This window comes from Gymnodraco acuticeps, unplaced genomic scaffold (assembly GCF_902827175.1).
Source record: "Gymnodraco acuticeps unplaced genomic scaffold, fGymAcu1.1, whole genome shotgun sequence".
NCBI classification, from domain to species: domain Eukaryota; kingdom Metazoa; phylum Chordata; class Actinopteri; order Perciformes; family Bathydraconidae; genus Gymnodraco; species Gymnodraco acuticeps.
In genome coordinates, this window is record NW_022990947.1 from 1,737,222 (window position 1) to 1,749,232 (window position 12,011).

Sequence of the window (12,011 nt, forward strand, 5' to 3'; positions counted from 1 at the left end):
ATGCTCATGTTTGGTCAAGGGTGTTTTGGCATCTTATGTGCATATGTATTTCATTAGTTCAAACAGATGCTTGCAATATAATCTCCAAGAGCATTTTTACTGGCATATCTTTACAGCCTCTACACTACAGTATTCACAAGGGAGGACCATTTTCCGCAATGACCTACGGCACTTTGATGGAGTCCTGCAGCTTTACCGTCATGACAACAACTTGAACATGTTTAGCGCAGATATGGTGCAGCAGTTATGACTCCTTACTATAAGTAAGTAGGAGCATACACTGAGACAGGCCTGGTTCTGTTCAGGGGCATTAGGGGGCATCACAGCCTAACTTTGTCACCCCTTAGAAGCTTTTTTCCACTCAGACACCACACCAGGGATAGCTAAGGCCAGTTATATTATATTATTGTTGCAGCCAAACTTCCGTATAATCCCAAAGAAAATCTAAATGTTGATGACACTTAAACTATATCATTTTTTAGATATAATAATTTCCAACAACAGCGAGTTTTTCTAAAGGAAATACTTATATCCCAACAGGTTGGAGTCAGTACTAAAGAGAAATACACTTATATTTGATTTGCAACAAACTAAAACTTGCTTTAATCTGGCATTAATTTGATAAAATAAAGTAAGTCTCTATTTTAGTGTTAATAGCAGTAAGTACTCAGAACCTATTGAATATTCAAATGTGAATAGGATATGTGAATGTGCATGTTAATTTGAGTAAGAGTAAGATTACATGCAACAGGATGTGTTATCAGGATACAAAAAATAACGTTATTACATTTTAAATAATGAACAATATATTACAAAGCAAATGCTGTGGGTGCTCTTAATCAATACAATATAGTAAACTAAAAAATAGCTTAATTTTGTTTCCTGTAAAAGGAGATTTGATTTCTGCGTTGTGGGCTTAACTGTGTTGTAGGCCCATACTTGTAGTAGTCTCTAATGAAAGGCAGATTTTTTATACTACATTTATTGGTTTCTTCTTTTCTAAGGTTAGATTGTTCTGTTGTCAACAAACACTTAAGTGTTGATATTTATTTTTCTAAGATTAGGTTACTGATAACATGATTAGATTATTTCTACAGGTATTTGAAACGGATTACATTTTCAAGGTAACCCCCTAACCTTGAATATACATATTATGGTGTGCCTTAAAACTCATGGAAAATGGGTTTCTATTTTCATATGTCTAAATGTACACTTGTTTGTGTACAAATGTGTGTGTGCGTGCGTGTGTGTGTGTGTGCATCTGTGCAAGACAGCATGTTACTCACAAGTCTCTTCCTCTCTGTGCTTGAAGTGTATCTTATTGACTGATAGAAACGGGATGCTGCTGTGCATGGGTTGGTAGCATGTTGGTAATGTTTACAGTGTTCGGCTAATCACGTGACAGTCAAAAGATTCCTGCCGTTGGAGCGCGCGGGACCACCCACGTGGCCAAAAAAGGAACAGCCACGTAATTGTGAGTGAACCTTTTCCTACGCAGAACAGGATGCGTGCGACCAAGACGGATTACAAAGGAGTCTTTTTACTGCTCACAACAATAAAGCATGTATTTGTATCTTCATCATACCTGTCACGTTTCAGGCTCCACGGCGGGGGTCGGATATCGCGGATTTGTTCTGCAAGCTCTCCCCACCTGGACTGAAGATGGTGAGTGCAGGTCTGGCAGCCAGACGCCGCTGACCTCAGGTGTGAAGTTTGGTCTGACAGACTGATCTCAGGTCCATAAAGTGCTACACAGGCTAATTATCACACAATTCCTATTTGTTTAGTTAAGCCTGTTGTATTGTTCAGATTCACTCAAATCTTATAGTAAATTAAGTGATTTTGCTTTTCCCTTAAAGGTTTAGGTCTTGGATACAGTTCTCAAAAATGTGTCTTTAAGATATTTTACTCCCATTGGTTCTGTAACCATCTGGGATTTGGTTTATAAACAAGTGACATTTAGGGGAGCAGCAAACATTACTTTTTGTTTTAATGTCAAAATGTTGATTTCTTGAAAAGTTATTTATCTTCTGGCATAGTGGACAATTGATTGAAGTCTGCAGTATGCTTATCTGAAAATAGTGCGAAATGAGACATTGTCAAAGGATATAACAGTCTGATATAAACTATTCATGGTTAAGATATCGATAAATCCACAATGTCATTGACCTGAGAGATACATTTCAGATGTTAGAGCGACATTAAATCTGCGTCTGGGACCTATGTTAATTATGAGTTTGTTTTTTTAACTACATAAACGCACCTTTGTGATATTGTAGCAATTTATAGCAGGGAATAGGCGGTATGAGTAAAGTGGATAATAAAAGTTAATACAGAAAAACATTCCTATGCGTAAAAACGCCTATACCACAAAAGTGTGAGCCAATGGTCAAACATAACTAGCCTATACACCATTTAAAGTTTACGGTTACCTTTATTAAAACCAACATAGAATTTTGGCTGTAGGCTATCCCTGGCTGTAATACAGCATAGAAATCTACATGCTACAAGTGGTGCTGATATTGTAACGATAACACACTGTGGGACCTCCCCTTGAACCGCTGCAATTTGAGGCTCAACTACCACCACCGTAGAAAAAAAATCTAAGTTAAAAGCTGAAGTTCTGACATTCCTCGGGGCCTTCCGTCGCACAGACGGTGTACCTTGCTTGCTTCAGACTTCAGGTAGACGGGAAATGCTTCTTTCTAACGACAAGGCGCTGTGGAAACCCAAAATAACGTACGAACCAAGCGGCTTTGGCTCTCAGCGAGCCTCCCCTGAAGTTGGAGATGCACACATGAGGTCTCCCTGCCTGGGTGGTCTCTCTACTTTAGTGAGCTGTTGCTAAGCAGCTAATAATAGTCTTGTTTGCTGAGTAATTTTTGCCCTTCTGGAACCAATCAGATGCAAGAAAGTCCTGCAATCTGACAGCCCCAGAGGCGGGATCTCGTTTTTTTTCCCTTTACACCCCTCCTCCTCCTCTGCCTCCAAATGGAGAGAGGTCTTTTTCTCCTCTTCTATTGAATCTCAGAGTTAGCCGTGACGCGCGGCCCAGGGGAAGACCACATAGATCTCACCAGAATGCAACGACTATCGAGCTTTCTCGCCCGAAGACTTCTGTATGGGAATCACTTTGCGCACCTCCCTTTTTGAGAGAAACTTGCTTTTTTTAAGAGACACGGGGAATGCGGTGAAAGCGGTGGAGACCTCCGGATCGCGAAATGTTGGGATGGAAGGCGCAGACTTTGACTCGCCGTCTCCAACAGGAGTATGAAGTCCTACTTCACGGTTGTGAGATCTCCGAGAGGGAAACTTTGTTGCCTTGGGATATCGCTACACGCTCTCGGGGAAATACTATAAAGTGGGAAACAGTCTCGCAGTCCCCGCAACATGGCCTCGGCTGCTAATGCGCCCTCCGAGCAGGAAAACAGAGACCCCGATCGGCCCAGGATAAGGCGGAGGAACAGGGGGGACTATACCCGCAACACACCGCTGGATTTGGAGTATTTGCAGCGGCCAAGTTACTGCGATGCGAGCTTTGCTTTGGAGCAAATAACCCAGGTGCTTATTCCTCATCTAAACCGAGAGAGACTTTTGTGGTCTTCGTTTCATTGAATTCGCCGAAAAAAGTGGCCAAACTATGTCCAGTCGCTGCTAGGTAACGGGCAGGGGGACACAGGGGTAAGGCAAGGTTGTAGTGAGCGGAGAGGTGGTTCGTTTTTAACTGTGCAACATTTAAAATATCATTCTGCAACTTGCATCTGTTTAAGCACGTGAAGCAAGTTGTATGAGCAAATACAAACTCCTACTACAACATCCCAACCTATAACGGTCTCTGAGCAGGAAAACATGCCGCTTTCACACCACACACAGTCGACACCACTATGACTTTTTCACAACATCCAGCTTTGTGCTTCTCTGCACGAGTGGCGTAAAAAGTGTTGTTGGCTAACTTTAATGTTAGTTTGACAGTTTCTACACTTGTGAGACTCGTGTAAAGGGGGAAAGAATCCATGTGGCTGCCCTCTTCCGTTCACAAATACTGTGAGTCCCCCTGGGATGGCTCCTCCAGTCCCCATGCAGGCCGGAACACACGGGCTGCTGCACGGGGAGTGGAGCTGTGTGTGGTGGGTTTTGTGGGTTTAACCGGTTTAACCACATGCCCCCTTTCACGGCATTTAATATCAAAGTATGCTGTGCAGGTGTGCGTGGGTATTAATGCAGAGTACTTAACTGACAAATTACAAAAATAGAGTAACTTCTGTGGAGTCGGAAGCAAAGCCTTTTTACACTTTTAAGGTGTTTTGGCTCTATTCACAGGGACCATACTTTAACAAGATTATCATGCTTCCAAATCAGGATTTTAAAACCCTGAAATACATGGGTTTGCATAAGGATATCTCTTTATAGAATACAGGACACAGAGAAGGTTTATTATCAAAACATCACCTACTGCATCATTGTGTCCTGACAACTTTGTCCCCTTTACCTTCATCAACTCTGGAGGTCCAGCTCTAAACCTATTTCTGAGCACAGCAACACAAACCAGTGACACCTAATGTCAGTGTGTGTGTATTAGCATTCTCATAACTCATCCGTGTAGCAGCAAAATGTCACGAATGGACCAGGCTGTGCGTGTGTGGGTGACCTGTAGGGGATGAAGATATCTTCCTTTTGCATGTCTCCTGCTTAGGTTACCGTTTATACATGTTACTGATATGACAGAACCTGTGGCTCTCACTCTGGGGAGTCCTTAGTGGTTTCTAGGCGGTCCTCAACAGATGTGTATATTTCAATCATCACAGGTTAGATGAGTGGGACAGTGAATGGGTTTTAATGTTTTGATCACAACTCCCCATTTTCGCCATAGCCATCATTATAGAGACACTTGCAGTCTCAAAGCGAATCATAACAACTAGACTTCTCAAATGAGGTGTCTCTGGAGTCAAATTGTGGCCCATAGTTTAAATATTTGAAGACTCTTTGATTGAACACATCAGGTACCACCCATGGTTTTCAATTCTGTACAACATCAAACCTTTTCTATTAAACCCTTCAGATATACCTGTACAGGTAAGTGTATGTTTTGTGTTTGAATTTATAATAACTTTACTTCTCTTGTCTCATTCTAGGGGAAGGCGACTGGGAGGAAAGCACCTCTATGGCTGAGAGCGAAGTTCCAGAGACTTTTATTCAGGCTGGGCTGTTACATACAAAAGAACTGCGGAAAGTTTTTGGTTGTGGGCCTCATGATTTTTGGAGCTTTTGCTGTGGGCTTAAGGGCAGCTAATTTGGAGACGGACGTGGAGAAACTTTGGGTTGAAGGTAAGAAACTCTGATTTGTTGTCTGTTTGTGTGTATCTGTTTGTAAAGTGTGTGTGTGTTTTGAATGTAAGATGCTGGGATTCATATTTAGTTATATTCTTTTGAAGCTGTAATATTTGATATTGAATGTTTGGACTAGCGTGTGATGGTTTAGGGTTAGTGGGTGCTTCTAAACAAGCCAGGGGAATTGTTTATTTTTTAGGCCCTGGCAAGTGGCCAAGTGATACTTGAAAATAGTAGAATTTCCCTAATATACTTGCAGCTTCTCAAGCCATTTTAGATGCACATACAAGATGTGCAAGAGGTGACTGATTGCACTCAGAAGTAAGGATGTAATTAAGTTCATAACCAGCTTTAGGGGTAGAGGACATTTTTGTCAAAGCCGCCATTTTGTGAGTGTGTGTGTGAGTGTGTGTCTGCCTGCCCCCAGCAGTTGAATGCTCAGAGACTGTGTGTGGTCCCGTTTTGGACAGCTCTCAACTTTCCAAAAAGATTTGTGTCTGCAGGGAAAAAGCGGAGTGAGGACAGGAACTCATATTTGAGGAGTGGATATGAAGCTCACTTGTTGTTTTTCAGAAACAACTTAAGAAGACTGAACATTTTTAAGGAAAAAGGGACTGTGCATATGGGTGGTGCTTGGGGGGTAAGGGGAAGGGGCTGTGCTTTTTTCCTTTCCTTTGATCCGCATTCCTGCACTTAGGGCTAGAGTTGGCTGTAAGACTCATGAATGGAGAAGCAGATTTTGCTGCTGAGAAATTGAATAGGTATTCTGGTCATGAAAGAAGAAACAAAATAGTTTTCACGCATAGTTGTTTTTAGTTTGTGTGGTTGCCTCTGGTTTCAACCCATTTTAACTACCCACCCTGATATAAACATGTATAGCTCTGGAGATCAAAAATTAAAGCAGACTGATTCCTGCACGGATCAAACCCCTCACCTCCTCCCCGGGTTGGCTGTTCCCTCATTGCGTGCTTCTGCAGGGGTCTGACCAGCAGCGTGTTCTTCTAATCTGTGGCGCAGGCGCAGTTAACAGCAGTTAAGGCAGAGGGGTGCCTCCTCAGTACAGGACTCCTGATTGTAGCCAGAGGAACACACTCTATTCAAACCCTTTTTCACATGTCATACCACGGTCATGTGAACTCCAGTGAGGGGCACCATATAAAAAGTCCACATTATAACAGAGCATAGAAAATGGCTACCAACCTTTATTGAGTGCCGAAATTAAATTGATAAATCGATAAATTGTTTGACAGAAAAGTTATTGCTGACTATTTTGATAGAACTTAATTTAATTATACTGCATGAACAATTGTTGGAAATGGCATCACTCAAAAGCAATGTAAAGATATCCCTTTTGGGATATGTCAACTTGTGATTTATATTTCTCTTTATTTACTCTTTCATGTCACACTATTCCCCTCTTGGGAGCTCTTCTGGAACTAGTGTTCCACCTACACCTACAATATGCCGAAGTTATTGTTTGAATCTTTATTGATGTTTTTATACATTTGGATTATCTTAATACAGTTTGGAAAACCTTTGTCCAAGAAATACATTGTAACTATCATGAATTTAAGCTGCCTGCAGCTGCTGTGCTTCATGAAGCAGCAAACTAAAACATTTTTACAACCACATTTAAAGTTTAAAGGGAATGAAATGTCTCATACTTGAAGAATATAAAGTTTGGAATGGAGTAATTTCCCAAATATGAGATTGTTTTTGCTTTACTCTGGGATCCCTTTTAGTGTGTATGTGAGACAAATATCATCAGTTCATGCCCCGGTATGCTGTGATATTTGCCATTATTCTTGCTTGTGGACTAAAAGGTAAATCAGGTATTCAAATAAATGGCACTGTTCCCTATTGGCATATCATCAAATTCACCGGCACATCATTGATGATTAAGTAGTTTGAAAGCTAGATTTTCTGCCGTAACCTATAACTAGAGTGACACCATAACATTTTGATATTGTAAAAATACTACTGGTGACCTCTAGTAGACATCTACAACACGTCTCACAGTGGCTCATAGTGTTACACAGAGACCTGCTCATACACACACATGCACTGACAAAGAGACTGGGCTGCGGTGGTTTCCTAGGTCCCGGTACGTGAGGGGTTCCAGATGTTGATAGGGAGAGATCTGTTTGTTTAGATTAGACTGCACAGCTGAGGGATAGATTAGTTCTGCCTGGGCCGTGGAACGCTGTGCTGGGCCGTGCTGGGGGACTGGCCCATCGTCTGAGAGGAGAGAGGAGGAGAGGAAAGAGCGGCTGTTTATGTTACATTTGGAACTGCCCTCCGCAGGCGACCCATGGACGACCCCGCCTGGAAGCTGTGTGGCCTGTGGACGCACGCATACTCACACAATACACTCAGCTCATATTAAATCTCTCAATTGCTTTACAATTGACTGGTGCTGCATTTTCACGTTTGTGATCTCATGTGGTGTCTGTCGTCACCTGCTTTCTGCTAGTGTCGAGGTCTACAGCAGACCACCATTAGCCCGCTAGTGTGTTTATTCTACATGCTGTCACGTGCCGCAGCTTTCGAAGAGATTGTCTTTTCTCAAACAGTGCTCACTCAGCACCGTTTATAAACACTCTGACACAGGAAGTTCTGTTTATTAGACAAAGCGACAGAGAGCAATTGGGAGTGAGCCGCATGCCTGCACAAAGGGGCGATTGTGTCAAACCAATGAGGATCTATGGGGGTTTGTGTTTCGCTAAACATTAAGGGAATGATATTTATTTTTTAAACTTTCTCTCCTACCTGGACCACACAATTATTTTAGTGGCATGCAATTAAGGCAGCCTGCATCTACACTTTTGCTGTGATTGTTTCCACTTCCCACCCACCATTTGTTTTTGGCTGAAACAGGAAGTTGTAGTATTGTGGTTACCTTTCTTGCTCTCCCCACACAAAAATGTGGCTTGACACTAGGGCTGAACGATTAATCGATTTTAAATCGAAGTCGCGATTTGAAATGATGCAATTATCAAATCGCAAAGCCTGCGATTTTTTAAACATTTTTTAAATTTCTTTTTACATTTATTTGTTTTGTTCTTCTTGTGTGTCAGTCATCCACACCAATCAGAAGTGCTGTGCTCCACATGTACCAGTCATTGTTAACCAATCAGAAGTGGCCCATGATAGAAGGTGATTGATCCAATCACCTGCCAAGTATTTTTGAAAGTGCCTGCCCTTTCCAAATGGCTTCCAATGGAGCTCTCCTAGATGGTTTGGTGAAACAAACCATCTGAGTCAGGTTAGTAATGCTCCATCACATGTTTCTATTACAGGGTGAATCTTAAACTGAAGCTTGACTTTAAAGCAACCCAACGGAAGTTTCATGTAAGTTTAGTCCTTTCACTCGTAGCTCGGGCTGCAGGGGTGCTAGAGACGGGAGCATGTTGATGCGACCTTCCTAGCCGGAGATATGGCCGCATTTTACAATAAACTTCCATTGGGTCGCTTAAAAACAAATATCGCAAATCGAATCGCAATCGCAATATTTGTCAGAAAAATCGCAATTCGATTGTTTTTCCCAAAATCGTGCAGCCCTACTTCACACCCTCTGTGTGCTTTCCCCAATGTCAGAAGACATGCCTAATGGCCTGTCATCGATTTCAGATACATCCTCAGTTTCAAATGGCAGAGAATTCTAGATGAACTTTCGTTGATTAGCTGTACTATATAACTATACAGTCGAGAAGCAGAGGCATAGAAGAGAGGAAAAAGACCCCTTTAGAGTTCCTCCTAGCCACAAATCGAAAATGGAGCCATCCCTTGGCATTCTAGGTTAAGGCAAACATAGGCCAAATTGTAAAGAAAATAGCAGCGCCGCCTGCCTCTAATTAAAACAGTATCGCGTAAACATTGGCCTTCCTGTAGAATGGCCCCTCGCTCTTTCGCTCTGTTTGGGTGCTGAGAGAGGAGCTGGATATGTGGCTGTGGTTAAGGGGCTGTGTTGATGGGTGAGAGAGGGCAGGAGAACATTTGGAAATGGGTCTTTTGTGGCTCAAGCTCCGGCCAAGGGTTGACGTTGAAACTGTGGGTTGAGCAGATGAGATATAGCTGCACTGTAATCTGGGCTGAATTGAGGTTAGCGTAACCAGTAAGTAACAAAGGAGAATACGAGGCCTATGGCATTCAGAGGATGTTTTTTGTTTTCATCAAGAACACAAAGATATGTGGGAGTGCTTTTTAATTGAATATAATAGTATATCGTCCTTAGATTTATGACCTGAACGGGGGCGTAGGGCTATGGATTGCAGTCTCAAGGCTACAGACTGAGGGGAGGCCCCTGGTCCCGGAGCGCTTTCTTGGGGGACATGCGTGTAGAGGCTAGGGGCCACAGGGTAGACCTCTGGGACCCTGAGGTCATCTCGTAGAGGCCCCGCTATTTAAAACCTCACCTGATACTCGCCCTGTGGCCTGGGTGCAGAGTGAAGACTCACAGCAGAGGGGAGGCAAGGGGTGGAGGATGGGAGAGAAAATGCAGCAAGTCACAGCTGTCACCAGGCATTGTTTGTGTCCTGTATGTGTGTGCATCTCTACTCATTTCTGCATACCTGTAGGAGTGCATCACATGAGTCACATGCGGAGACTATGCATTGTTCTCTCTTGTATCAGTATTTTAATTAACTAACTCATGCTTAACCTTTTGACATCTGTCCTCCAGCAGAGGGCAGTGAATCAGAGATAAATGTTGCTTTAATCTCTGAATTACTGTAACCAAACATGGACCAAACGTGTTTTTCTCTCTAAAGTAGCTCCCTCCCCACATTGCATGTCTGTTTTATATCTAGTGCGATTAAGAGTTGAGTACCCAGAGTTGGTGGTTGTTTTGTTGTTTTGCTTGTAATGGCAGTGGAGAAGGGAGCGGTATAATGTTAAATGCATGCGGAAGAAGCCATGACATCCTTTCTTGTGGACGAAGATGAGGAGAAGGAATAGGAGGAGGAGGGCCCTAAATGTGGCGTCTCCACTGAGAGGATTGTGGTTTGCATGATTGAATTATCCAGCTTTTGATGTGTATGGGAGCATTGATACATGCTTGGATGCACACGCACATGCACACACATTCACATATGCAGAGAGGCTTTGGAGTTTGGGTTCTGTGAATGAGTAGGTGGTTGACCAGGGCTGGCATTGCAGGCTATTTTGATCAGGCCTCTCTTTGCTATTTTTCCTCTTTATTCATCTGTTTTCCTCCCTTTTTCTCTAGTTTTCTTTTACTCTCTCTCTCACACTCCATCTCCAACTGCTTTCATTCAGCAGCCGCAAGCAATCAAACACACAAACGTGCCCACACCCAATATTCTTTCCTAGTTTGCATAGAATACGCCAGTCATTTCTCTTTCTCTTTCCATCCTCTCAGTCGCACACAAGTGAGCATGCAAACATGCACCCCTTTCTAACATTTTTAAAACTGGACTCAATTAAGTTTGTGTTTATCAGTTCACTGCAAACAGGATTAAGCCTCTATAGAAGGAATAACATTCCAGCGTGTTGTGTTAAACTTTACGAGTTGATGAAAAGTGCAGGCTTGCTGGTGAAGGATTTAGTGTGGGGAAACATTGCGCCTCTGGTACTGTACACAGACTTACAGCAGTGTTTTCTCAAGCTAACTCTCCCTCATTTGAAAACAGTTGTGTGTATAACCCCAAGTACATTTGTAATAACTTTAAATGTGCTTGCTAACCATGTTGGGTGTGTGTTATTGTGTTTGTGAATGGGAGTGCACTCCAGGCGAATGCACTCCCATTCACAAACGACATCCTGAGATGCCTCCAAGCTCTCTGTTTACATTTTGCATTCTTTCAGGCGCTCTTATTCAAAAACCAGAGCCCTGCGAATGACCGATCACAGGAGACTGTGGAGAGAATTACCCTCCCCCTCTACCTCATTCTCTACCTCCTTCTCTATTTCTTTCTTTCTTTCTCTCTGTTTTCTATCCCTCTCTTTTTCTCTCTGCCAGAAAGGTCTCTCTCTTTACCCAAGCCTCCTCCCCCTCCACCACCACCACTCCCCCGTCCCTGGCTGGAGAGAGTGGCCTCAGAATGCCAGATGTATTACAGAGTGAGCCACGGCAATGTAAACACTCAGCCCTGCCATGAGAGCAGGGTGGTCTGGCCTCCCTCCTTCCCTTCCCTCCCCCTCCCTCCCCTCTCTTCCCTCCCTCACAGCGTTGACTGCCAGAGGGGTGGAGAAAGTACAAAACAGCAGAAGCAGAGTGTGTGTGTTGGGGGGAGACCGAGCAAGGAAAGAAGCAGGAGTATAGTAGCGGTAGTGTGTTTGTGTTTTTGCTGCAGTGCCTACCGTATACTAGGAGTGTGGATTGATGCTTTTCAGACTCCAGCGCAGAGAATTTTTCATGCAAACATACTATAAACATCTCTAAACCGTGTGTGGGGTTGGAATTGTTTAGCCCCCCTGGCACACTTGGGTTACGTACATAGCAGTATAGTTCATTGCAATTCCTATAGCACAACGTCAACGTCAGCAACTGCAATAACACAAGTACCACACATGCACACGCAAGGCCTAAAGATACAGTGATATAAAACATTTCCTCTCTTAGATGATTGAGAGGTTTGCAGCTCCAGATTGAGTCAGTATGTGTCAGAGTGAAATAGTCTCCTGTACCGAGACCGCCCTGCAAGTCTGACTGAAGCCTGAGG

General features: G+C 43.1%; 1 protein-coding gene across 1 annotated transcript in view; it reads left to right on the forward strand.

Annotated features, from left to right (window-relative positions):
• Window positions 1–3,007: 3,007 nt before the first annotated feature.
• The window catches only part of ptch1 (patched 1), a 50,349-nt gene continuing 41,345 nt past the window's right edge, over window positions 3,008–12,011 (forward strand). The window contains exons 1-2 of the mRNA XM_034234809.1: window positions 3,008–3,561; window positions 5,133–5,325. Of these exons, the coding sequence (XP_034090700.1) occupies window positions 3,391–3,561; window positions 5,133–5,325 (364 nt within the window). The 5' untranslated portion in view covers window positions 3,008–3,390. The remainder of the gene's footprint in view (window positions 3,562–5,132; window positions 5,326–12,011) is intronic.